The sequence below is a fragment of the Xiphophorus couchianus genome, chromosome 22 (assembly GCF_001444195.1).
Source record: "Xiphophorus couchianus chromosome 22, X_couchianus-1.0, whole genome shotgun sequence".
Taxonomy (NCBI): domain Eukaryota; kingdom Metazoa; phylum Chordata; class Actinopteri; order Cyprinodontiformes; family Poeciliidae; genus Xiphophorus; species Xiphophorus couchianus.
The window spans coordinates 25,299,196-25,326,975 of NC_040249.1; the positions used below are offsets into that span (position 1 = coordinate 25,299,196).

General features: G+C 45.1%; 2 protein-coding genes across 3 annotated transcripts in view; one reads left to right on the plus strand and one right to left on the minus strand.

Annotated features, from left to right (window-relative positions):
• The window catches only part of LOC114137871 (neoverrucotoxin subunit alpha-like), an 11,706-nt gene extending 6,718 nt beyond the window's left edge, over window positions 1–4,988 (plus strand). The window contains exons 3-5 of the mRNA XM_028006704.1: window positions 1,111–1,320; window positions 2,143–2,189; window positions 2,313–4,988. Of these exons, the coding sequence (XP_027862505.1) occupies window positions 1,111–1,320; window positions 2,143–2,189; window positions 2,313–2,869 (814 nt within the window). The 3' untranslated portion in view covers window positions 2,870–4,988. The remainder of the gene's footprint in view (window positions 1–1,110; window positions 1,321–2,142; window positions 2,190–2,312) is intronic.
• bmpr1aa (bone morphogenetic protein receptor, type IAa) lies at window positions 4,182–27,356 on the minus strand. 2 transcript variants are annotated; one of them, XM_028007057.1, is made up of 13 exons: window positions 27,123–27,354; window positions 22,554–22,632; window positions 14,055–14,304; window positions 12,490–12,652; window positions 12,163–12,265; window positions 11,961–12,060; window positions 11,804–11,891; window positions 10,727–10,862; window positions 9,386–9,578; window positions 8,259–8,556; window positions 7,952–8,127; window positions 5,541–5,671; window positions 4,186–5,431 (listed from the first exon to the last, which is right to left on the minus strand). In XM_028007057.1, the coding sequence occupies exons 3-13, from the start codon at window positions 14,107–14,109 to the stop codon at window positions 5,306–5,308; spliced, it is 1,569 nt and encodes a 522-aa protein (XP_027862858.1). In that variant the 5' UTR covers window positions 14,110–14,304; window positions 22,554–22,632; window positions 27,123–27,354; the 3' UTR covers window positions 4,186–5,305. The 2 variants fall into 2 exon arrangements, with proteins under 2 accessions (XP_027862857.1, XP_027862858.1); XM_028007056.1 differs by having other exon boundaries at window positions 4,182–5,431; window positions 11,804–12,060; window positions 27,123–27,356.
• Between the last annotated feature and the right edge of the window lie 424 nt (window positions 27,357–27,780).

Consider the following 27,780-nt stretch of genomic DNA (forward strand, 5'->3'; position numbering starts at 1 on the left):
ACAGGTTTAAAAATTAAATTAAATTAACATTTAAAAATGAAAATGTCAATAAAAATGTAAGTTAATAGTTAAGACTGAAAATCTCAAAGTACCATACTTATAAATTAATTTTATTATCAGCATCAGGGATCAAACAACAACAGCTAAAAATTTTATTCCTGCTTAAAGTATTTTTTTAATTTTACTAACATGTAAGTTCTTACTAGAAGTCATTTTGAGTTTGAATCTGAATCAAACTGACACTGAAGTGAATTAAACCTCCCGGTTTATCTGTTATATTTTCAACAGTAAAGAAAATAGCAACATGTTGAATTTTATTTTCATATTTGCTTTCTAACAACAACCAACCGCTTTGACTCCTTCCAGTCTGGTTTCCAGTCTCACCACAGCACAGAGACTGGCCTAGTCAAAGTGTTCAATGACATCCATATAAATACAGACTGTGGCAGAACCACAGTGCTGGTTCTGTTGGACCTCAGTGTTGACCATGACATATTACTGAATCTACTGGAGAGTTGGGTCGGACAGGCTGACCAGAGGAAACTTATTGTTATCTACCAACCCTGAACTCCTGGCTTACAGACTTTAGATCAACATTAGATTATTTTTCTTCTCTTGCTTTTTCCTTTGGTTTGTTATTTTGTTTCTATTTCCTTTTAATTCCTGTAAAGCTCTTTGTTTTGCCTTGTTGCTGAAAATGTGCTATAGAAATAAAATGACCTTTGCTGTTGCACATTGCAGCTGCTGTCAATAAATGACAAAGAACTGGACCAGTTGCTTCATTTGTCTGTAGAATGTAATATTTCTAATGAATTTGGTTCAGTTGACAGTGCAGTGTGAAAGTGGATTTCACCTGCTGAAAATGGAACAAATGTTGTAATTTGGTTCCCAACGAACCGAGCCTGTTGGACTGTCAGCTGTGAAATCAGGCTAAAGCTTCCTAAACACAGAACCAGTAGATCCACTGGGACCAGTTCATCTTTGGTATTTTAGTTCCAGTTTGAAGAAAACTAAAGGTTGAGATTGTGTCAGTTTGCAGTTTCCACAGAAACTAGTGAAGAATTATCTGTTTAAATGTGTAAATATATATTTCCTTATGATAACGTCCAGTTCAGACTTCAGGTTCTCCCTCTGTTGTGTCTGCAGATTGCCAGGTTGTCTGATCTCAGAGGAAGGCTGTGCTTCTCTGGCCTCAGCTCTGACCTTTGACCCCTCCCATCTGAGAGAGTTGGACCTGAGCTACAATCATCCAGGAGACTCAGGAGTGAAGCTGCTGTCGGCTGGACTGAAGGATCCAAAGTGGAGACTGGAAACTCTCAGGTATGGAGGAACCGATGGAGGAGGAAGAGGAGAAATGATGAAGACTCTCTGGACTCTTGGATCTGCTGGTTCTTGTTGCTCCTTAAACTCTTTCACAACCCATTGCTGCAGCTGCTGCATTCAGGATGCTGCTTCTTCTTGGCCTCATTGTAAATGTTTACAGCGCCTCCTGGTGGTGTTGGTTGGTAGAGGAAGTGCTGAGAGGTTGGAGGTGTTAGTCAGAGGTGTGATGATGGAAGCCTCTCCCTGGTTTGAGTCTGAGCTCAGAGATCAAATCTTTGATTCTTGTTGAACTCTTTGTTGGATGTGATGCAGCTTCTCATTTTAATGTTTGTATTTCTGGATGTTACAATGAGGCCACAGCAGGTTTTCAGCAGCAGCTGTTGGTGTTTCGCTGCTTCATCAGTGTGGATGGAACAGGTATCCAGGTGTTGATCAGAGTTTGGATTGATTGTATTTTAATGGTGATGATTAAATCAGGTTGAGCTTCCAGAAATGTTTCCTGATGTCCTTTTAGGCTTCAGTGAGTTTCTCCAGGTTGTTACTGAGGGATTTCCTTTCTCCTCTGTTGGAGCTGCAGCAGCACCAACTGTCCTTCCTACATCATCATCATCATCATCATCATCATCATCATCCGTCATCATCATCATCATCATCATGATCATCATCATCATCAGCTCTCGGCTGTTTCTTTTTCTCTAGATCTTTACAACAAGTGTCCAGATGTTGGACTGTCTCAGTGAAGACAATGTGTGTTAGAGATGTAATGTCCATGTTTGCTGCTGATAGAGTCTGATGGTCTGACCCTCCTCCTCCTTTCAGGGTGGAGCCTGATGGAGTCCGATGGTTGACACCAGGTCTGAGGAAATGTAAGTGTGTTTTTCATCTGATTCATGACAACAAAGCAGCTTCATTCAACCATCTTCAAACATAATCAAAGATCAATAAATGATCAATAACTGCAGCTGGACTGTGTTTGTTCTCTCCATCAGATTCCTGTCAACTCACCATCGACACAAACACAATGAGCAGAAAACTGAAACTGTCTGAAGACAACAGGAAGTTGACATGTGTGGAGGAGGATCAGTTATATCCTGATCATCCAGACAGATTTGAGTATCTTCACAATGTCCTGTGTGAAACTGGTCTGACTGGTCGCTGTTACTGGGAGGTTGAGTGGAGAGGAGGGGTTGATATAGCAGTGAGTTACAAAAGAATTGAGAGGAAAGTAGACAGTAGAACCTGTTGGTTTGGAGGGAATGATCATTCCTGGTGTCTGATCACCTGCGGTGATGATGAGTGCTATGTGAGGCACAATGACATACGAACTCGTCTCCCTTCCTCCTGTTTCTCTCACAGAGTAGGTGTGTATGTGGACTGTCCTGCTGGCATTCTGTCCTTCTACAAAGTTTCCTCTGACTCACTGACCCACATCTACACCTATAAAACCACATTCACTGAACCTCTCTATGCTGGGTTTGGGTTCTGGTCCAAACTTTTTGATGGGGTCAGGACATTAAGGTTTAATTCTTCACTGGTTCTGTACTGAGTTGAGTCTAAATATTTTCCTCCTGTCAGAGAAACTCTCTCTGTTGAACAGTTTAGTCTCTACATGTTTGTCTCTTTCACTCAGAAACATTTTCAGATTCATGGATTCAGTTTTTCTGTTTGAAACTCTAAATGATTCCTTGGGAACTTTTTCCTCTTTAAGTCCTTGATGCTGCAGATACTTGGTGAATATTCTAATACAAGATTCAAATAAATCATGCAGCTGTTTTCAGATGTCTGTTCATTATCACCTTATGTATAATAATGTTGATAAACTGATTGTTGGCTCTAGTGGCCTTTATTTGAAAGTAGTTCGACAGGAAAGAGGGTAATGAGAGGGGAAGACGTGTAGCGGGTTGAGAAACAGTAAAAAAAAATTAATACACCCCCTATTTTTGAATCAGGATTGGTCTTATCTTTCTTGTCTTTTGTCTTCCGTTTTTTCTTAAGTACTGTATATAGACGTGTTTGTTGTGTGCAGGTATCTTGCCAGAGGGGGCGCTCTCGTGCCGCTGTGGGTCTAACAGGGAGAATGAGTTTCCTGGCTCTGCGCATGTGCAGCTCAGAGTGAACGAGCTCTTGCCAGAGTAACATTTGTATCAACTTGCTTCCTCTGTGTTTCACAGATCTTGGTTACACAGGATTCATCTGCACCACTTGGTACTGGCGCTTTGCCCCTGTGCCACCACAGCACCCCTTAAAATGATTAACAGCGTTGTTTCAGACTACATAAAATCTGAAAAGTCATTTGTATTTATTGACTAACTTAGACATGGAAGTTAAAATAATCTCACATCCTGATGGATATAAATTGGATATGGACAGTTTCACATTTCATGTCCAACAACGTTTTGCTTTATGCATTTGATCAACATGTGAACATCAGATTCACAATATTCATAAAAATCTGTTCACTAATTATCAATCCATTTAGAGAGTCACTCAGTTTGGATAAAATTTATCATCAGTTCTGTCTTGAGAAGTTGCTTATCTTCGATTCAAACTCTAAATCTTCACCTTGTGTGTTTACTGCAGCTCCACTTCATGAGTTTTAGTAAGAAATAAACATTTATCTTTTGTTTTTGACTCATTTGATGCTCATTCATTTTGTTTCTCTGTTGAAATGTTAATATTTCATTAAAATGCTGCTTTCAGTACAACAGACTGGTTTTATATCACAGTGACTTTAAAAGAAAAACTCATTTTACAGTAAATCATTTCCATTTTCTTTCTGAGATGTTTTGAAATGAGATTTATCTTCAGTTGAATAAAGAATCACCAGAAACGAATGAAAGAAAAGTCGACAGCCACAGTTTCTGGACTAAATTCAGCTTCTTTACTTCCAAACTGCTGACTTGGACAGACTGAAGTTTTTCATTTTCTTGTTAAACACATGCAGCAACAAACAACAACAGAACAACAGGAAACATTTCCACATGAGAGCTTCTTCCGATTCTGGCCTTTTATTTTTACACAGAGCTGCAGCAACCGCAGCGTCCTGCTGCTCCACTTAAAGGGACAGTCCCACATTTTCAGCTTCAGGGAGCTGTTAGCGTAGCTTAGCACAAAGACTGGAAGTGGAGGGAAACCGTTAGCAGGGCTGCAGAAACAGATTTCTGTTCTGGGATCAGAACCTTCTGGAGTGTTTAGAGATTTGATCTGGTAAACGGAGCAGAACCAGGATGAAAGGTCCAACATTCCTGATGGTTTCACTGGAGCTCCAGGGTCTGTGGTGGTCAAACTGGAGGCTGGAGGACCCAGAGAGGACGCAGGTCATGTGACCACATCACAAATCAAACATCCATCCATCAGAGGGGAGCAGATGGCTCCAGGCAGCAGTTCCTCTGAAGTTCAACTCATTTCTGACTTGGTGATGAAAACCTGCAGGATTCTTTGATCTGATTGGTTCTCAAACTCTGTCACTTCCTGTGTTGATCAGATAGTGGGTGGAGCTTCGTCTGAAGCCCCGCCCCTATGTGTCTGACTGAGAAACTGGACGGCAGACCTGGACTCCAGAGCTCTCAGGCGAAGCTCAGCGTTAAACTTTGATTTTTCTGAATCGGTCCAGAAAGAAGCTGCTGGGAGATGAAGATCAATTCCTGGATGGCAGGAGAAACAAACAACATCTAAACTGGGCTGCTTCTCTCCGCTCAGCTGGTCTCAGTTCAGGATCTTTCCGTCTCGTTTGGCTTTCACAGAAAGCGTGGAGGCCGGCTGTCTCATCTGGATGAATAGGAGGAGGAAGAGGAGGAGGGACACAGTTCAGCTCTGAGGAAGCTCCTTCCATCTCCCCGTTTCTCCTCCTCTTCCTCCTGCAGATGAAGGAGGCAGCCTGGGAGAAGCGCTCTGGTCCGGTCCGGTCCGGTCCGGTCCAGGTTGAATGAGTCGGGTGAATCTGGAGGCAGCAGAGGAAGGAGGAGGAAGATGAGGATCTGCTTCAGATCTTCATGTCCTGGGACTCCACCATCTTGGCCAGAGTCTTCTTCACTCTGAGGATGGTGAGGCGGGAGGCGGGGTTGTGGGCCCAACACTCTGACATCAGCTTCAGCATGGCTCGAAGGCACTGAGGAAGCAACGACATGACCTTTAACCTCCTGACCAGACAAGCAGCAACAATAAAGACTTCTGGCTTTAGTCTGAACATCCTGCAGATTCTCCATCTGCTGTCTCACCTCGTCGCTGTTCCAGCGGTTGGACACTGAGGGCCGAAGGCCTTTAACACAAACCACCTCCAGCATGTCCTCATAGGAGGGTTCAGAGGTCACCATGTTGAAATATGGCAGCTGGTAGTCCTCCACCATACCTGAACAGAGAGGAAACACCTGCAGTCAGTCAGCTGATCCTCCCTCTGGTCAACATTTTACCCAAAGAGCAGCAGGAAATATTCCTGATTCAGGAAAAGAGCCAAAAGATTTTCCTTCATGGTTCAGCATGAGGATTCAGATGAACGATGGAGCAGAAACATAATGAATTAACATTCTTCATACAGCAAAATAACATGAACTGTTAGATTAGATAAAAGTCAAAGGTCAGTTCAGCAAAATATGAAGAAATTAATTATTAAATCAGTGTCAACAGCTAATAACTGAATCAGACTCAAAACTGTGAAAATTATCAAACTAATCTGAGTTTAACTGAACAAATGAAAACTGAAGAGAATCAACTAATAACAGCAGAGAGGAGAAAATTTCTACCAGAAATAATAAAACACGCTGACAGGATGGAATAATCACAGCTACTAACATCAAATGAACCCAGGAATCAGAGGGACTGGACTGGGTTCTGGACCGGGTTCTGGACCGGGTTCTGGAGCTAAGCTAAAGCTAACATCACGATATCAACCAAACATTAGAACAGCAGCAGAAAGAAGAATCATTCATTTAGAAAACAAATCTTAGCAACATTAGCATCATGCTAACCAGAACAACATTAGCATAGGACCAAATGACAGCAGCTGAACAGCAAAAATAGAGAAATATGGCTAAGCTAATAAACTGAAGCTAAGCTAATAAACTGAAGTTGTATCTTACCGGCCGTCTGGAAAATCTTCTGCTTTCTGGAGGATTCGGTCTAAACTTTCCCTCGACCTCGCTGCCTTTATCAAATTTATCACCATGGCAACGTAAAGCTTGCCAGCATCTACTGCGGCAGGGTGAGAGTCTGCCGCTGAGGCATCATTGAGCGATGCTAATGTTTATTATTTCTCTCCTTGTCTTCACTTTGAGCAGCGGTAGAAATGAACCGACTGGAAATATGTGAATAATTCAGATTACTCTGTTACAGCTCTTAGAAATCAGAGGTTTTCTATAATGCTTAATAAACAGGAATGTTTGAAGGTCCAGAAAATGACATTTCATGCAACAATATAGATATAAGGAGTAAAAACATCAGTTGGTTTTCAGTAAAAGTTTCTCAGCTGATTCAGGATGGAGGCCTCTGGGAGGAACGGTGAACTTTCTACATCCTGACAGGATTTCTCCACAAAACTTTAGTCCCAAAACAAACAACAACTGGAAGCTGATAAAAACAGACACAATTAAACTAAAGCACTGAAGCTGAAAATTTGCCTTAGTGAGAAAAAGTTTGGATCGTGTGACTTTTAGTAATCGGCTCCTGTTGGACTGAGTGACGTCACCCATTCATTTAGTTTAACTTGATAAACACTGCCAGCCGTCCGGCTGCATTAATCTGACACATCAACATGTTTTACCTGCAGATTTAGTCAAACATGCAGCAGATAAATGTAATCTGTGCCATCAGATTGTAAAACTCATTTCACTTTTTCTTCAGGAGCCTAAAATTTGCTTTGCAATGAAATCAGAGTTATGATGTAACAAAGTGATGATGAACTAGAAGCACATTGAGATCCTGCAGCTCAAAATCAGGACGTTAATCCATATTTGATCATTTTTATCTTCTATTCCTTAAATGTTCTGTCATCGTTTCTGTACATCCTGCTACACAGTTTTACCTGCTGCTTTTCAAACATGGTGAATGAAGAATCAGGTTTAAGTTTTTGATCCTCCCAGTGTTTCTCACCGTCAGATGATCAGAATGTTTGGAATATTCATGAAGGCAGACGGGCTAATGTCGTCGCTCCTGCTAATCTCATTCTGCTTGTAGATCAAGTTTGATCCGGTTTCAAACAGACGACCCGGCCTCGGCGTTAGCAGAGCTGCTAGCTTTAGCATTAGCAGCTGGGCTAACAGACACAAGCTGATCATAAGGACCATGTGGAGTTTATATGCAGGCTGGTGAGAGGAAATGAAGGGAAACAATAATGATGTGAACATTTTGCTAGTTGAATATTTAAAGTAGCCTTTGATCAATAACTGCAGCATTATTCATTTCAGTCAGTTTTCTAGCTTCTCATCACTGAAATGTTTCTGATTTATGGTTTTATATTTTCATCATCGAAACATAAATAAACTGACCTCAGCAGCATAAAGTGTGACCAACAAGTTACCATGGAAACATAAAGTTTACTGATCTAGATGAAGTGAGGCAGGACGAGTGATGCTGTGTGTAAACGCCGACTCAGCGGGCCCTGCGCTGACCGCAGCTCGTTTCAGGGGGACCGTACCTCCGGTGACGCAGCGTCTGCTCATCTCCCAGACGACGAGGCCGTAGCTGTACATGTCGGCCATGATGTAGGCCTGGAAGTGGTTCTTGTTGAGGCTGTCGTCCAGAACCTCCGGGGCCATGTAGCGCCTGGTTCCGACCCGGCTGCTCAGAGGGACATCCACCTCGCTGGTGTCGCTATAGCAACACAGGTCACAGTTTAATGAAAGCTCATCAGGGAGACGTTTCTTCTGACTGTGTTGGCTTCAGGAAATGAAAACCAAACACTGAAGCAACAGGAAACCCGTTGGGTCTCATCTGAAGGTCACCTGTTGAACTTGACGGCGAGGCCCAGGTCGGCGATGCAGCAGGTGCCGTTCTTCTTCACCAGGATGTTCTTGCTCTTCAGGTCCCGGTGGGCGATGGCCGGCTTGCCCTGCGTGCCGTAGATCTCGGTGTGCAGGTGGCAGAGGCCGCAGGCAGCAGAGTAGGCCAGCCGCAGCAGCGCCGCGGCGTCCAGCGTGTTGACCTTCAGGAAGTCGTACAGGGAGCCGCTCTCATGGTAGTCTGTGATGAGGAAGAGCTGCGTGAAGGCGCCAGAACCTTTAATGTCCGCTGCGATGAAGCCTGGAGAGCAGAGAAACGTTCAGATTTTATTAAACATCAGGAACTCTGGATTCGGTTTTCTAAAACCCGTTATTGATGAACCTGTGGTCACATGACTCTGGTGTTTCAGTCAATATGTTTCATGTTTACAGCTGACATTATATTGAGCAGCTGTGGAAAGAAGAACAGAAACGGGAAGAATTGGCCCATTTCCACGGTAACCCAGCAGGACAGCTGGACTTGGATCTTTAGTTGATTCGTTAGAAATCAAGTAAAGATCTAAGGAGTCGGGTCGGCTAGCAGACGGACCAACAGAGTCTGAAAAGTATCACCATGGGAGAAAAACAACAAAACACTGGAGACATGGAAACGAAGGTCAACATCAGCCTGTGGTAATAAACTCTGGTGGCAATAAATCAAAAAGTTATTGTTGTAGACGATAATATTGTGTATTGAGATTATTTTCAGGTAATATAATATTAAAGATAAGAAAACTCAACACTGGAACTGGAAGATATTCTAAATATACAAAATAAAGAAAGAAAATAATCATAAATAAAACAGATGATAAAGTCTCTCTAAACCAAAATGGCCTTTAAAAAATCTCTATGTGGCTCCAACAAGGAAAAGAGGAAAAACTGAGTCAGAGTTTCTGAGGATCCGACTGAAGCTCCTGGGGAACCAGAACAAAACAGAACAGCAGGTTGTGGGTCTCGGCCCAGAACCACTGACTGACTGACGGTTTGACTTGGAGCTGATGACCTCAGGTGACCCGGGTCGGCCCCCCGGGTCGGCCCCCCGGGTCGGCCCCCCGGGTCGGCCCCCGACCCGTCCGGCCTCAGGAACCTACCCAGGATGTTCTCGTGTCTCATCAGGACCGTCTGGTAGATCTCCGTCTCCCTGAACCAGCTGGCCTCCTCCCGGGTGAAGAACACCTTGACGGCCACTTTCTCTCCCCTCCAGCGGCCGAGCCACACCTCGCCGTAGCGACCCTTCCCGATCTGACGCACCATCTGGATCTGCTTGGCGATGGTCCGCTGGACCTGCAGGAGCAGAGCAGAGCGACGGTTAGACACCAAGTTAACGTTTCTGGAGCCACAGAGCAGAATCTCTACGCTGGGAGGAGGAGAGAGCAACAACCTGTGGGCCAGAGCGCCACCTGGTGGCCTGCAAGGTACTGCATGTAAATGATGGTTAACTCACAGTGAGATGAGTTCAGTTAGTAACCAAAGGATTGAGTTTAATAATAATAATGAATAACCGGGTCAATCAGAGAAAACAAGGCCAGGAAAACAGGAAACAAGTCAAACCTGCTGAGAGAACTGATTCATTCACTAACCATTTGATTCTTTTGAACAGTGGGACTCAGTTGGTGAGAACTGATTCATTCACTAACCATTTGATTCTTTTGAACAGTAGGACTCAGTTGGTGAGAACTGTTCTTTGTTTCTACAGCTTAGCTTGCTTATGATGTTCTGCTCATATGTCAACAGCTTTATTATTATCTTTAATTAAAAATGAGTTAATCAGCAAATGTAAACATTATATAAATAGAACTGACAGAAATGATGGATAATTTTTACATTTATTTGTTCAGAAGAGGATTTTAGTTCCTGACTGATTTTCTTTTATTGTGCTTCTAAATTACACATAGCTCTAAAAGGTTATTAATGCACAGAACATTTGGTTTGTAAAATACAACTTCTTTGTTGATTTCCATTTGTCTGACAGAATTAAAAGCTTAAATCTACATATTTCAGAGTCTGTAAATATTTCAGAATATCCTCAGGATATTTTGAACCAGGAAGAGACAAAAAGTGAGCCAAGAGTCTAATATTTTAATGTCAGGCTGCACTTATTAAGATGCTGTGTTTTATATTAGCTGGTCTTTGTTAAATGGTTCAGTGGTTTTCAGCCTGAAAAGGTTTGATAAACTCTGATCTAGATTTCTGCTCTCCTCTGATCCTTTAGGACCTGCTGTGGTCCAGGATCAAAATAACTGAAACAACATAAAGAGTATAAACCCTGTAACATGAGCTGTTGGCATCACAGCGCCCTCTAGTGGACCGGGATGTAACAGAACAAAACAAAGCAGTACCATCTGGTTCTGATCCAGCCCACCAAGCAGCTGAAAGCAGAACCTGACGTCCTGGCTGTGGGTGTAATGCTGAAGTGTCGTTCTGCTTCCTACCAGCAGGGGGAGCCCTGAGCCGCTGCCTGAGCTCTGTGACTGGTGGATCAGGTCTTTGAGTGACTCTCCTCCTCGGATGAAGACTTCCTGCTCCAAGTCTTTGGGGTAACGCTCCCGCTCCGTCTGCCACTTGTACCTGGAAACACACAGAGAGCCTGAGAGGGGGAGACACCCACACACACCCACCCACACACACACACACACGCTGACACACACACACACACGCTGACACACACACACACACAGCTTCTTCTCTCTAACTGACTAGGAAACATCCAGAAAGTACCGAGTCTCTGCAGCTGAAACGTTTCTGGACAAACAGATCAGATTTTTATAATAATCTGCATTTGTTCAATCTGGAGTTGATTATTTTACTCTAATAACTGAACTAGAGACCTTTGACATCTTGATACTGTTTATAAAAACTATATGTTGGTATTTAATAAATCGAAAATTAAAGAACTCATTTAAATGAATCTGTGAGACTAAAAAAGAGCAAAAATTTTGATCTGTGTTCATTTTTATTAGACATGAGACTTATTGCACATAAAAACAATAAAACATGAAATTCTGAAGGATTTTCAACATTAATAGAAAAAGTAAATTCAACAGAAACCAGATTAAGACTCTAGTTTATTAAACTATATTGATAACTTCTTCCATTTGTTGGCTTTGATAAATAGAAAGTCAAACTGAAGGATTTTGTCTCATTGTGGGAACTTATTTTACTCCAAACTTGTAAATAAATCTTTTCAGTTTTTGCTTCATCTTCTTGGAAGCAGCTGCAGAGAAACAGAAATCTGGAGGATTTGTCGTCTCTAAATGTTTTCAGGCTGTTTTACTGAGAAGGAATCATCTGTAAATGTTTTAACTGGAATCTTTTGATCATTTTATGATCAGTTTTTAGGTTTTGCTCTGCTGCTCTGTGTCTTAAACTGGACTCTCAGAGGGATTTTCCTGGTTCAATAAAATAAAAAGTAAATAAGACAATAAAGATTCACAGACACTAAACAATAAAAACAGGAGAAAATCTCTAAATAATCTCTCAGATTAACCAAACGATCCGTCTGTATGAACCTGTAGTAGAAGACGATTGAGAGGCAGATCAGGGTGCAGCAGCAGATCGTCATGGAGATGATGAAGGCCAGCCAATGAGAGCTGCTCTCTGCAGAGACAGAGAGGTGGGTCAGAGGTCGGGTCGGGTTCTGCAGACCCGACCCGACAAGCCACCTACCGGCGGAGACCCGTGGCGGCAGCGTGGGCCTCAGGTCCTCGTTGCAGAAGTCTGTGTTGCAGCACTCGATGGTCCTCCTGGGCAGAGCGTTGGGGGAGTCCTGTCGGCCAATCAGAGAGCAGAACAGGAAGGATGAAGGTTCCAGGTGAGGAAGACTCCAGGACGGTCACTTCCTGTCTGGTTGCCATGGAGACGGCCCTACCTTGCACTGGAAGTGGGAGCCTTCGTACTTCATGCAGCCGGAGGCGAGCTGGATCTCTCCGTTATCGTCTTCCTCGATGATGGCGAAGCACTGACCGTTGGTTCTGAACGCACAGAGACCCGCTGTTAGTCAGGGCTTCACACCAGAACCAGAACCAGGACCAGAACCAGGACCGGAACAAAACCAGAGGAGAACCAGAACCAGAGGTTCATCTGAACTCAAAGCCCTGCAGAGCTTTCTGCAGCTCTCTGATCCTCATGTTCTGGTTCTGGTGTAGATCTATTCAGGTTCTGCTCCTGGTTCTGGTTCTGTTCCCGCTGTACTCACCGGCAGGTGTTGTTGATGGCGTCGTCAGGACAGTGTCCGGAGCAGTAGCAGCTGAGGAAGCGGGGCAGATCCTCGGGGGCGATGGTGGAGTCCTCTCCGGGTCGCCGGGCCTCCGGGTTCACGCCGGTCCCCAGCAGAACATGGTCCGGGTTCTGACCTGCAGCTGGACCAGACAGAACCACAGTTACAGGCTGAAATACTCCATCAGAGTGAGACCTCTTTCCTCTAGAGGATCCTGATCAGCTGACAGTACCATCTGATCAATAACCGATCAGATCCAATCAGATCCAATCAGACCGGCTGAAACTGAGATCAAACTAAAACCGCCTCTGATTGGCTCTGAGTCATCAGAGGGGCGGGGCCTCCAGATGAGCAAAATGGCCGCCGTCTCCCTCCAACCAGTTAAAATAACTTTGGGTTTTTATTACAGTTGACTTTGTCTAATTCAGTTAGTTTTTACAGTGTTTGCTGGTTTTTATCAGTTAAATATTCTTTAGTTTTAGTTCAGTTTTTATTAGTTTTTTCATACTTTGTTTCAGTTTTAGGTACAAAAAGGTCAAAGTTTGTATTGTGATTATGTTTACATAGATTGTCTAATTAATCCTCAACAGAAGTTTCCATTTTCAGAAACTATTCAGTTACAGATCAACCAGCGTCTGTTTTCTAACAGGTTTCTACAACTGTTGCTGTTTTGCAGTCCAGCGTTGAGCTGCAGGATCATCAGAATGTTTTAGTTTTAGAAAAGTGCGACATTTCCAGTTAGTTATAGTTTTTCTTAATTACGTTTTAATTTATTCCAGTTAAAGAAAATGTTTCCTCTGTTTCAGGTTCTGGTTAGTTTTAGTAACTATAGAAACTGAGCGTTTAGTCGCAGCATCCTGAGGTCTGGCAAAGCATGCTGGGTAACTCGGCAGCTGCGTTTGTCACAGAAGTGAGCTGGTTTCCATGACGATGCAGGTTTCATCACCGACCAGGACGGGAAGGTCCAGCAGCAGGTCGGGGCGGTTCTGGAGAACAGAGCTGGACGAGCAGACAGAGGGCTCACTCTGCTCTGAAATGTCTGCTGAGGTTCTGCTGCAGCGGGCAGAACCAGAACCAGAACCAGAGCTGGGGCGTCACAGCGCAGCGCTCAGAGGGAGAACTGGACCGGGCTTCAAAGCCTCCGCGGCCCCCTGGGGCCATCAGGTATATTTCCGGAGAACAATGGCTGTTTGGATCGCTTCGCGCCGCCGCCGGCCGGCAGCGCCATACAGGAAACGCTTTATGAGCCGGGAGGAAGTGAGAGCGGCAGCAATCAGTTCAACAGCTTCCTGCAGGGGGTGGGGGGCGGGCAGCGAGTCAGAGCGCTGGAACCAGCAGAACCGGGCCTCGGATGACTAGAACTGGGCCTGGACCAGCAGAATGTCAGGTCAGAGGCCAATTATTTTATAAAGTTAATTAGACATTTTACTGGTCCAGATTGATTCTGTTGGGTCGGATCAGATGATACCAGCTCTACTTCCAGGGAAATGGTTCTGGAGAATCTCTGAGTCAGAACCAGACAAACTGGACCTGAGGTGTCTTACCATGGGTTCTGAGAGCTAGCAGGAGAGCAGCAAGCAGACCGGTCAGAACCGCCATCCTGTAGCCAGAACCGGGCCCAGAACAACACAGCAGCAGCTTCGCTCCCAGAGACGCTGGTTCTGATCGGCCCACAGCAGGACGGGCTGGCGGCGGGTCGGCGGCAGCAGCAGGTTGGGGAGGGGAACAACTGGGTCCAGAAGAATCAACACCTCAGGTTCTGCTGGGTCTCACTGGTTCTGTAGGTCCGAAACCCTGGAAGAGAAACACCAGAAAGGTCAAAGAGTTCTGACCCAGATTCATCTCTGGTGGCCTCATCACCATGGTAACCAGAGGATACTGAGCCCAGAGGTGAAAGGTCAAAGTTATTTAATGTTTATTTTATTAAAAATGTAAACAAACATTTAAATGAAACGTTAAAACATTTCTACTTGTTTTAATTTGGGTTTTATTATTTTTCTCCACTGTGTTTTTTATAATTTTAAACTTATTAAAATACTAAAAGGAAAAATAAAACGCCTCCACAGCCTCATATCAACATATTTGTGATGATTTAAAAAATGTTTTACTTTGTATTTTTTTATGGTTAATTTTTTTTACATAAATAAAAGCTAAAACAATAATTTAAAACACCTGCAGCGTTTCATTAAAGTAATTCAATCACTTCATTTATTTATAAATTTTATGTATTTTTTTTATCTTACTTTATAAATCAAAAATACAAATTAAATTAAAAACACTTTTTTCAGTGCAGGTTTCTACTGAATCGTTTCTGGTTGATTTTTCCTAAATGTTCCTGACGGCCGACCGTTTCCTGGTCCTGTCAGAACCAGACAGAACCATGAAGCTGTGCCCATCTGGGCCCGTCCTCGCTGAACGGAACCCGACCAGAACCCCTGGGGCTAAAGAGGAGCAGTGGGACCCTGAGGGGCCCGGCTCCAGCCCCCCCCACCGTGACCCCGTGACCCCTGCCAGCACAGCGCTGCCCCCCACAGTCCGGTTCTGCCCAGAGAAGTTCTGCTTGTTGTAATTAGTGAAGTGGAGGGCGGGGAGTCCGACCTTTGACCCAGTTTTCACACATCTCTGTAGATGGACAAAGCTTGAAGCAGCTCCGCTGTTAGCCTGAGCTGCTAACGGCTAACAGAGCAGCTGAGCCATTAGCAGCTAACGGCTAACAGAGCAGCTGAGCCATTAGCAGCTAACGGCTAACAGAGCAGCAGAGCCATTAGCAGCTAACAGAGCAGCAGAGCCATTAGCAGCTAACGGCTAACAGAGCAGCTGAGCCATTAGCAGCTAACGGCTAACAGAGCAGCTGAGCCATTAGCAGCTAACGGCTAACAGAGCAGCTGAGCCATTAGCAGCTAACGGCTAACAGAGCAGCAGAGCCATTAGCAGCTAACAGAGCAGCAGAGCCATTAGCAGCTAACGGCTAACAGAGCAGCTGAGCCATTAGCAGCTAACGGCTAACAGAGCAGCAGAGCCATTAGCAGCTAACGGCTAACAGCAGCTGCTCTACAAACGTCATGAACTCAGAAAATTCAGATTTTCCTCCTCAGGGTCATAAAGCTGCAAAAACACAAAATATGACCAAATATTCATGTTTGATTTCCACTGCAAACGTCTCAATACATTTGAAATAATAAATTAACTTCAGCAAGATATAGAAACTTTTTTAGAGTGAAAATGAACCAATATTGAAGTTTTAGTTCCATTGGCAGATTATCTCACTGTGGCAGAAAATGTCTTGTTATAAATGGAAACAGTCATTTTTTAAATCAATATTAAGGAATTATTGACTTAAATCAAGCTGTTACATCTTGATAGAAAGTTGCCTGTCAGTTTATTCTTATTTCAGGTATTTTAAGATATTTGCAGTAGAAACTAGACAGAAATACTTGGTAAGTTTCAGCGAAGGCAGAAATAAATTTATATGAAATAAAACCAGCCTGAAAACAACAGAAACGTTTTCCTGATGTTTCTGTTATTTACATCCCGTCACAGCTCACAGATCTGTTTTTATTAAATATCTGAGCTCAATCTCTACAACAGAACAAACGTTTCTTTAAATAAACTGAAAACTGTTGGTTTTTCCCTCATTTTAAAATAAAGTGACTCTTTCTGTTCATCTTTCTTCTTCTTCTGCTCTAAAACCTCCAGCTGTGAACACGACTCCTTCATAAAACCATGAAAACATGTTTAGGGAAACGCCGCGTTGTTGAAGGTGAAGGAAGCCAAAGTCTGAGGCTCCGAGACTCAGAGACGAGTCAGAACACGACTCCACTGAGGAGGAGGAGGATGAGGAAGAGGAGGAGGAAGAGGAGGAGGTTCTGCCCGTGAGGAGGCGGTGCTGGCCCTGCTGTTCTCTCCTCCAGCCGTGTTTTCAAAGGGAAGTGGATGTGTTGGGTGATTTAGGGAGCTGGGGGGGCGGGGGTTCCTGTTGTGGGCTCAAACCGGGCCTGCCGGGTCTTGTTGGACTTCGGGTCTGTGTCCTTATCTCTGCCGTTGTCTTCGTTTCCATCTGCAAGCGGAGCAAAGACTCCCAAACAGACGAGTGTTTTTGTTGTGGCAACCAGGTGAAGATTCCTCCACTTCTCCGTTATCGCCGACCGGACGGCAGCAGGAAACACGCCGACTGGTTCTGGTTCTGGTTCCTCCTGCTCCTGAAGGCTTCCATCGGGTGAAGGAGGAAGCTCCGTCAGGATAATAGGAACCGCACAACCTGATCAGGGGTCAAAGATTTTATGGAAACGGAAATAATAAGACCTTTGACCTTTACTCTCGTCAGTCAGTTCCTGCAGGAACCTACAGCATCACTAGCAGTTTAAACCGATGGGAACAACAGAGTTCAGATTGATATTCTGAGATGTTAGTGGCGATCAAACTGATGACAGAAACCAGAGATGTGGGCCAATCACAGATAATCACCATCATTTATCAGTAATTACCATCACTTACCAATAATTACCATCATTTACCAATAATTACCATCATTTATCAATAATTACCATCATTTACCAATATTTACCAATAATTACCATCATTTACCAATAATTACCAATCCTTTCACTGCTGACATCACGTCTCTGCTCCAGTTTAACCATCACTGTCACATGACCTCACACATACCACCTGACCTCCAAGAAGCACCTGCTGCTGTCCATCAGTCTGGTGAGGGTCAAAGGTCATCTTTAGACCACCTTAGGTCCAGAGTTTGCCTGATGAGGATCGAGGTTAGCATAGCTGCGTCTGTTTGAAGGACCTGATTCTGGTCCTCTGATGCTGGACCATGATGGTTCTGTCCATCATGGACCAGCACGGTGGTGGAGGTATGATGCTGTGGGCAGCCATTGACTGGACCCTGATCTCCTCTGTAGACCAAAGTATTTCAGGGTGAACGGTGAGTCCATCTGTCCAACAGCCAAAGCTCGGTCCAAACAGAACCCAGCAGCAGATCTAGAACAGAACAACTGGAACAGAAGAATCAAGAAGCTGGAATGGCCTAGTCAAAGTCCAGAGCGCAATCGGGTTGAAATATTGTGGTGGGACCTTCAGAGAGCTGAGCAGAAGCAAACTTTCAAACTACACGGCTGCCGTTAGCATCACGGCTGTTAGCTTCACAGCTGCTGTTAGCATCATGTCTGTTAGCTTCACAGCTGCTGTTAGCATCATGTCTGTTAGCTTCACAGCTGCTGTTAGCATCATGGCTGTTAGCATCATGGCTGTTAGCTTCACAGCTGCTGTTAGCATCATGGCTGTTAGCTTCACAGCTGCTGTTAGCATCATTGCTGTTAGCTACACAGCTGCTGCTCTGAAGCTTCAGATGTTGAACAGGAAGCAGGAGTTCAGGTTGTGAACAGCTTCAGCCTGGTTCCCGTCTACTCTCTGGTTTTCTTCCTCCTGCCTCCAGTTTTCCATCGCCTCCCCCTCTCCTGCCTCCATCTTGGCCCCGTTCCCCGGCCCCTGCGGGGGCCCCTCCTTGCAGGCGGGCCTCTGGGTGCTGCAGCCTCCCGGCGCCCTGCCCGACATGCCTTTCAGGGCCTGGGAGACTGCAGCCCAGACTCTCTGACTCCACTGCCATTGTTTGCTCGACTGCTCTCTGCCTCCTGCCCTGCCGTGGATTAGCATAAGATTACCCAGAATCCTCGGAGTCACAGCCAGCGCCGCATCTTCACCCTCCTCTCCATCCTTCCTCCTGATTTCTGACCTGTGCTGATCCTTCAGTCATTTAAAGAGGATTGAACCAACAACCCTACAGTGCCTCACTTCACCTCCAGCTGATCTGGGATGGTGTTTGTAGAAACCTGGAGTTCCTGGTTACTACAGCTGATAACAGATCACAGCTGATCATCTGTAAACAGGAAGCCTCCATGATGTGTACCTTCCACCAAACCAGGAGTTCATGTAAACCCGCCCAGCGTCTCAACACCAACCTACCCGTCCCTGTCAAGGTTGGCTGTAATGGATTCTGATGTTTTTAAGGCTGTTTGGTCCAGTAGACTCAGTCTGATTGGGGAACCAGAACTCCATCATCTGCTCCACCTCCAGCTGCTGTGGTTCTGACCCAAACCAACCTGTTCCCCTCCTGGCCTGTGGGGGCACTGCACCAAGAACCACTGAAGGAAACGACAAAAACTTCTGAAGACACTGAGAGCAACTTCCTTCTTCACCAAATGGAAACAAGATGGAGGCGTCAGATTTTAGCGGTTGGAGGATTTTTGGCTGAAGACCAGGAGCCATTTCTGCTGCTAGCGCTAGGCTAGGAGCCCAAGATTTACTTTTTGTCTCACCAGCCGGCTGAGATCTACCACGACACAAAGATATAAAAATTGTAAATGAAACTCTATTGACTTATTTTATATACATCAGTTATAGCAGAAATATTAAAGTGATAGAAACCTGATGCAGTTTCTTCCTCAGTGGGATTCTGACACTGGGAGGAGGTTACTGGTTTCTCAGCCAGGAACTGGTTGGAAACCTGAGGCCAGCAGGTATCAGTCAGTTATGGGAGATCTGAACTTTGGTTTGATGACCTCAATATGAGAAATTTCAGACTGAAAGAGCTCCGCTCAGTTAAAAACAAATCTTCTGATGTTAGGATATTTTTCCTCCAACAGGATCCAGAGGAATCACCTCAAATGTTGGACTGGATTTTATTTCAATGTCATTCGTGAAGGTCAGCTTCTTATTTTCAACAGTGAGCTAGAAAGGTTGAAAAAGGTCATTTTGGAGAAAGTTTCATCAACATCTATAAGAGACGAAAATGTTTGATAGAAAATCCTTTCAGACTCTGAGCTCAAAGCGAGACGCCAGAAAGCATCAAACTATTTTTTAGATTAGAAAATTAATTTAACCTGAACAGGTGATCAACTCAAAACCGCTCTACCTTTTTACTCTCCGTCTCTCTTTGTCGTTTTAGCACACCTGTTGCCGTGGCAACAGGTGTGCCAGCAAGCCAGCAGAGATTACGTTAAAAACAAAACATTCAGTCTGCTACCGTATCAGGTTTTAGGCTTGATCTTTATTTTGCGATTATTAATAATCGCTCCCTGAACACAGCGATGGCTGATTGATTTAACTCCTGCTCTGCTCGTCAGTCGGTCTTTGAGTCGCCTTTTTTTAATGGAACCGAAACACACTGACTTGCATGACACCTTGTTGAAACAACAATGAGATTATTACTTTTGTTGGGTCATTAATTTTAACACGTTTTGTTGATTTTTTAAAATTCTTTAAGTTACAAACGTTTTGGTTCTTGGTGTCAGAAGAGGAAGTTCTGGTTTCAGCCTCATGGTGCCGTTCAGTTTGCTACCTACTGCCGAGATCCACTCAAAACCTTCCGGGATCGATCGACGTGTTGAGCTCCCCTGTGCTAGGCTAACACATTAGCTAACCTAACCCAGCGCTGTAGCCCACTTCCTGCTTTTGGAGCGGTCTCCGTTCCGCTTGCCGTTCAAACCAGTTCACTTCAACTGAATCCAGACCGAGGTTTGGAGGACCAGAGTACGATTACGGATTCACACCTCACTTACCGAACTGGACTTTGACTAGGACTACAGTTGGATCAAAGTGACTAAACAGGGTTGGTGTGACCCTGAGAGATTTACATTATTTGGATTAATGTCATTAGAAACTGCTGCTGCATCAAGAACCAAGGTGACCTGAGCAGGAAATGAGGAGCAGAGCACCATCTTGTGACGTCACATTTACAAGACATCCTGAAGACACGAATTCTTTTTTTATCCTGTTGGACGGAGAAAAGAAACATTTGGATTGTATCCTGGAGACTCTTAAAGAGCACCAGCGCTCTGAGTGACACGTCTGAAACTGAGATGATTAAAGACCAAAAATCAGGCTGAGGAGGCCAATCCATCCATCAGCGACAGGAAGTTCATCCAACAGCGACAGGACGTTCATCCATCAGCGACAGGAAGTTCATCCAACAGCGACAGGACGTTCATCCATCAGCGACAGGAAGTTCATCCAACAGCGACAGGACGTTCATCCATCAGCGACAGGAAGTTCATCCAACAGCGACAGGACGTTCATCCATCAGCGACAGGAAGTTCATCCAACAGCGACAGGACGTTCATCCATCAGCAGCAGGAAGTTCATCCAACATGGACAGGAAGTTCATCCATCAGCGACAGGACGTTCATCCAACAGCGACAGGACGTTCATCCAACAGCGACAGGACGTTCCTCCATCAGCGACAGGAAGTTCATCCAACAGCGACAGGACGTTCATCCATCAGCGACAGGAAGTTCATCCAACAGCGACAGGACGTTCATCCATCAGCAGCAGGAAGTTCATCCAACATGGACAGGAAGTTCATCCATCAGCGACAGGACGTTCATCCATCAGCGACAGGAAGTTCATCCAACAGCGACAGGACGTTCCTCCATCAGCGACAGGAAGTTCATCCAACAGCGACAGGACGTTCATCCATCAGCGACAGGAAGTTCATCCATCAGCGACAGGAAGTTCATCCATCAGCAGCAGGAAGTTCATCCAACATGGACAGGAAGTTCATCCAACATGGACAGGAAGTTCATCCAACATGGACAGGACGTTCATCCATCAGCGACAGGAAGTTCATCCATCAGCGACAGGAAGTTCATCCATCAGCAGCAGGAAGTTCATCCAACATGGACAGGACGTTCATCCAACATGGACAGGAAGTTCATCCAACATGGACAGGAAGTTCATCCATCAGCAGCAGGAAGTTCATCCAACATGGACAGGAAGTTTCTCTGCAGCGCTCGCTCTTCCAGAGAAATAAAACGCCTCAAAGCAACACAAACAGCTGCAGCATCTGAGATGCACAAGCGAGCGTTACGGTAGATCCTTCCATAGAGTCTACAGATTTTATCTCCCTCCTGGGATTTGCCGTTTTATCGTAATCAGTCTGTTGACTTTAAAGCTCAGGAACACATTCACATCATCCTGAACATTTAACCCATAAAAACCCGTTTATTATTAATCCAGTTTATGCTGCAGCTCTGCTTAGCCTGAACAGATTGTTGTTCTTTATTCTGATTTTATAGATTTTATATTTTTATTAAAAAACTTTGACGTTCTGTCACTCTGCTGCTGTTCCACCCAGACATCCTGAAGCCCCTCAGCACCAGGCCGGTCCGCTGCGGCGCTGATTTCATTAGAACCAAACAGAACCAGAACCAGCAGCTTCATCAGGTTACAGCCGCACAGACTACCCGCAATCCTCTGGGGCGCCTCGTCATGGTCACACAGCAGGTCGTTGTCGAGCTCCTGGAGGAGGTTTAATTACTTTAATCGTCATGGAAACGGGTCCATCAATCACAGCTGCCGCCGAGTCACAGACAGCAGAACCAGCCAATCACAGCCAGGGAGAACATCGATAACCAGAACCCCCGACCCAACCCAAACCCCCGCCTCCTCCCAGGCTGCTGGAATGTGAAGCAGGTAATGGAAAACACACACACACACACACAGCAGCCTGGAGGAGTTCTGTCTCTGGTTCTGCTTCAGCCACAGCAGAGTAAACACGGCCAGCAGTAGACAGAGTGTGTGTGTGTGGTCCAGTCGGAGTCTGGACGCCGGATGGTTTCATCCACCGCGTCGCCGTGGCAACGGTAGCCCGGCCACAGCAGCGGACCTTGCTAGGTGGTCCAGAGGTCGGTCCTGACGGCTCCTGCAGCAGAACCAGAACCTGGAGCGCTGCGGCTGTAACTGGAGCCGCCGGGTCGGCCCAGACAGGGCGGGGCGGGGGGACATATGGCAGCTATTAGGCGCTGCAGACTGCCCGGCTCTGCTGCAGAACCTCCGACTCCGCCGCCCCGAACAGAAAAATCCCTGCGGCTCTCCTCCATTAATCAAACCAGCAGACGGATCCAATCAGCCAATCACAGCCTGTGGTCAACAGCCAGGAGGCCTCCTGATTGGCCAGCTCTGACTCATGCCCAGAGGTCAGAGGTTAATCTCCTCATTAGCAGGGCGGGGCCTGGAGGAGCACTTAGTCTTCATACCTGACTGGAGGCTCCATGATGCAACAGAGAGCAGGACTGAGAACGGCCCCATGGGAAATGTAGTCTGAAGGCAGCCGGTCTGCAAAACAAACACAACGAGGTTAGAAATATAAAAATATTAACATTGGAACGAGTTAATGTTCACTCTGCAGCCAGACAGGAAGCTGCTCCAAAACCCTTCACAATAAGAGTCCAGATGGTCTGGACCCGGTCCAGGAAGCAACTCACTGCAGAACATTGGACCTAAATACTAGACTGAACAAAAAGCACCAATAAGAGAGCAGTTAGAGCTAAATATGAGCATCGACTCAGCGGCGCCACCTACTGTCTGACAGGAGACGTGCAGAGAGCAACAGGAAGGAAACAGAACATGGAGCGAAACTAAAAGATGAGCTAAAAGATTATTTAACTTAAATTAAGACAAGATAAACTTAACTGGAATAATACAAACTAAACTAAAACAACTTAAGCTAAGCTAAACTAGCAGAAGATAAGCTAAGCTAAACAAGATAAGTTAAACTAAACTTGATGATCAGACACATGGAGGTTTTTAGAAAATAAGCAGGAAATCTAAATGTCAACAATCCCAACAACAGCTGCTGATATCAGATGGATATTAATATGAGTTACTGTCTGCTGCAGATCTACCTGCAGATCTACCTGCAGATCTACATGGATGATTTAAAAGATCTTTACTGTAAAGGAAGTAAATTAAATGTTAGTATGAAGATGAAATGTTTCCTTTTCCATTCAGACATTTCAACCAGGAACAACAACCTGAGAATCTCTGACATGATGAAGAACTGCAAACATGGCCGACCTGCTCCCAGAGCGGAAACCATGGCAACCAGCAGAGGACTCCTGTAGGTGGAAACTAGTGGAACCGGTTCTGGTGGCAGAGCGGAGGAACGCCGCCTAGAACCCGAGACCTGCAGTCGGGCCGACAACCAGAACCCATCAGTCCAACCGGACTCTTTCCTCACCAAAGGCCGGGCCAGGCCCAACCGGACCGGACCAGGCATCAGCGCGCTGCGTCCAGGCAGCTGCTGCCTCTACAGCAACATGGCGCTCACCTCCCAGTCCACCCAGTGGTGAACTGGGTCCAGTAGGCGCGGCTCCACTGACTCACCAGCTGCTGCTGTTTTTATCCCATCAGGAACGCCGGCGTTCCCAAAACACTCAGGATTTACTGCAGCGCACAGAGGAGGCCCAGTTCTGGAGGCCCGGTTCTGGCTACAAGAATTTATTTTTTATTTTTTTATTAGGATCCCAGTTAATTTCCAGGACTTTAGTCACTAATCTTCCAGGGATCCAGCTGATAAAACATATTCATAAAACCAATTTAATATCACAAAATTTGTTGCATTCATTTTACAAATGACACAAAAACCGATATTTAATAAAAAACAATATTTAATAAAAACTATATTTAATAAAAACTGATATTAATAAAAACAATATTTAATAAAAAAAAACAGATATTTAATTAAAACTGATATTTAATAAAAATCAGATTTCAGCTCTTTTAGGAGAAAATCTGATTTTTCTGGGTCGTTAATTCGGTTCCTGAACGCAGCATCAAAAGGCCGCGGTGCATTCACAGCCTCCAGGAAAACCCAGCGCTGAGCTGGAAGCAGGTTTGGACCCGACTGCTGCAGCCTGCAGGAACTGAGGCTGCCGGAGCGGGTCAGAACCGCTGGGCCCGTTTGTTACCAACAGATCAATAGAATCACAGGACGACAGGAAACAGAACCTGGAGGTCGGACCGACCTTCAGACGGTACCTGGGCGGGAGGGAGGAACCTTCCAGAACCAGAACCTCTGAGTCATGACCCGACAGGAAGGAGAACCAGAACCTCAGCCCAGTCTGTTCAGATCATTTAGTGGAGATCAGAACCGGTCTGTCTCCAGAACCAACCTGACCCAATAAACCCGCTGCAGCAGCAGGTCAAACTGAGACCCGGTACCAGGACTCATCTGAACCGGTTCTGATCAGATACCCAGAAAATCCCAGAGCAGAACCGGGACCCGGTGAGTTTGGGTTTCAGTTCAACGAAACGTTCAGAAAATATGGAGAAATAAAAATGATTCATTTCATCAGAGCGAAAAGAACTGACTGGAGGAACTGAACAGGTTCAGAGGAACTGGTTCAGTTAGAACTGGTTCAGCTACAGTGAATTAGTGAATCAATTAAAGTGAATCAGTTTAAATCCCATGAAACTGATTCAGTTGGAAGTGATTCAAATAAATCTGGATCAGTTAAAGAGAATCAATTGTAGTGATTCATATCAAAGTGATTCAGTGAAACAGATTCAGTTAAAGTGAGTCATTAAGTGGTTCAGTCAAAGTAAATTAGTTTAATTCAGCTGGAAGTGATTCAGTTCCAGTGAATCAATTAAACAGAGATGAAAGTATTTTGGATCGAACCGATTCATTTAAAGCTGATTCAGTGGAAAGTGATTCAGTTTAATGGAAGTGATTCAGGTAAAATGAATCATTTCAGTGGAAAAAGAATCAGTTTGGATCTCAGCTGGAACCAGAAGAAGAAGAAGAAGAATGGCTGCTCTGTGCGCCGGCTGCCATTACTGCCTTTATTTATCTGCTGAGCTGCAGCGCTGAGGAAGAGGAGGAGGAGGAAGAGGAGCGGGCCGGATTGCATGTTTTCCTCCTCGGCTCAGCCACTCTGTCTCCAGGACGATGGGGGAGGAAGAGGAGGAGGAGGAGGAAGAAACCTGATCTCCTCCTCCTCCACCGCCGCCTCTCAGCCGCCTGAGAAACCCGATCCCGACTCTGCAGCGCGAGGCTCGGAGGGGGAGGAGAGGGAAACTGGGAAAACTGGGAAAACTGAGCCAGGAGGAGAGGAAAATGGGAAAACTGTGAAGACCGGAAAAATACTCCAGGAGACAGAAAATTGGGGAAAACGCTCCAAAAAGAAAGGAAAAACCAGGAAAACTGGGAAAACTGAGCCAGAAAAAAAACTGGGAAAACCAAACCGGAGCAGAAAGGATGGAGCAGGAAGACAGATCTGCTCCATCAGATCTGCTCCACAGGAATCTCCAGGAAACTCCAGGAGCATCCAGGAATCTCCAGGAACATCCAGGAATCTCCAGGAACGTCCAGGAAACTCCAGGAATCTCCAGGAGCATCCAGGAATCTCCAGGAACATCCAGGAACGTCCAGAGTTCCCATCCATTGGACAGCCAGCTGCTCCTCCAGCCAATCACAGCCCGGTTTCTCTGGAGACAGAACCAGAACCAGGAAGCTCCACCAGAACCTGAGCTGAGTTTCCTGCTCCCCTTAGGAGACACGGAGGAGGAGGAGTGGTGATGTGGGCTGGTTTGTTCTGATGAACAGGTCGGGAATCCATCCTGGATCAGGATCATCCACCTGGTTCTGATCCGATTCATCCCAACGTGAACAGGAGACATTACTAAAGGTTCTGTTACAGTTACTACCAGACATCCAAGACCAGAACACCAGAATCCAACACCTGGAACTCAGAACCAGAACGGTTCTGGAACTGGGCCCAGTTTCACCTCAACAGGAATAGTTTCTCTGTTTCAGGGCCTTTTCACAGAAATTAAAGCAAAATGTGATCATTTTACATGTGAAAACAGCTGGAAACGACCTGCAGAAGGTCCAGACAGGTGATCTCAGCAGAACCCGAACAGAACCGCCAGAACATGTTGGGTTTAGTCCAAAAATCAGATCCAGTTACAGGAAAATGGCCCGGAAAAATATAGGTGTTAAAACACCTGGTCTGTACTGAAAAGGTAAATTTTAGAGGGTTGTAAAGCGTTTTATGAAATAAACTGTTTTATTATTAATAACTAAACATGGTTACAGTAATAAACTGGTATTAAAGCAGCTGGGAGGTTCCGGTTTGGCTCCGTTTCTCAAAGAAAGCAGCTGAAAATGAAGGACCGGCCAGGTGAGCTAAACAGACACAAAACCACGAGAAACCAGAAACATCCTGACTGAGCCGGACTTCCTCCAGAACCAGCACAAACCCAAACATTAAGCTGGAAAAATCCTGATTTTCCAGAAGTTTTCCCAGCGGAGTTAGCCGCGGAGCTAACAGGCAGGAATGCGGCTAATTAGTGGTAAACAAACTTTATAAAGTTCGGATAAAATCGTCCAGTCGACCCTCCCCATGATTAATAAACTGAAATAAAACGCGTTTTAATGTTTTTAATGCTTTTATTTGATGTTTTAGACATAAAATCAGCTGGAAGACGAGCTGCGCTCAGAACAAACTTTTTTCCACGACGGCAGGATCCGTCTATGTCCTGGCGCCAACTCAGAGACCCAATCTGTTCCCCTGACTCCACTCTCATTTCAAATCGCTCTAACCAAACCCACCGCTGGAAAAGGTTTTTAACACGAAACATCAAGTTTTATCACTAAATCCGGGTTAATTCAGTGGTCCTGGAGGCTCGGCCGCTTTAAATCTGGGCTGTTTTCCACCCAAGAGCTGCGGCTGCTCCAGAACATAGACGGAGCTGAGGAGACTCGGCGCCGCAGGTTAGGAGACAACTTCTGGGTTACATTAGGTTAAATCTGCCCTTACCTTTATATTGATCTCTTTAGTCTTTATTCCCAAATGATTCCAGGATTGTCTTCCAAACAATCCAGATACATAAATCCAGAGCCGGGGCGGCTGGGAGCGATCAGAAAATCTTATTTCCAAACGTTTTTCCAGAAATATTTCCAGGATCGGTCCTCCTTCCAGCTCCGCGATCTCTCACTCTGTTGCTGCTTGTTACAAACCTGGCAGAGATCCTCCCCCAGACAGGACGCCTCACTCTGTTTCTGCTGCTGCCATTACGAAGGAGAGGCAAATGAGACAGAGATCCTCTCTAAAACACGACAACTCACTCTGATTTGTTGTTGTAAAACTGAAGGACAGCAAATCTGACATAGATCATTTGTTTTATAGGATGCATCACCCTCTGTGATTTCTGTCATGAAAAATGTTGCTTTCGATTTATTGTTACATAAATCTGGAAGATGTTCCCACATAAATCCCTACTATGCTAATAGGTAACTAGCATTGTGCTTCTTTTCGGTTTTTTAGTCATCTGCCGCCATGTTGGATATTAAACTCTGGGTTGTTCAGTGAGGTGGGTCTAAGATTCCTGATTTCAGTTACTGTTTTATTTCAGTTTTCAGAGAAGGAAGAGAAAACAATGGAAACCAGAGTGAAAGAAAGCTGAATTTTCAAAGTA

Bases quoted from the DNA above. Each gene is read 5' to 3' on its own strand.
- bmpr1aa (XM_028007056.1), bottom strand. From the start codon at position 14,109: ATGGCGGTTCTGACCGGTCTGCTTGCTGCTCTCCTGCTAGCTCTCAGA. The intron at 8,557-9,385 runs GTAGGTTCCTGA...TCTGCTCTCCAG, and splicing joins GAGACACGAGAACATCCTGG to GCTTCATCGCAGCGGACATT. The intron at 5,432-5,540 runs GTGAGACAGCAG...TTGCTTCCTCAG, and splicing joins ACCGCTGGAACAGCGACGAG to TGCCTTCGAGCCATGCTGAA.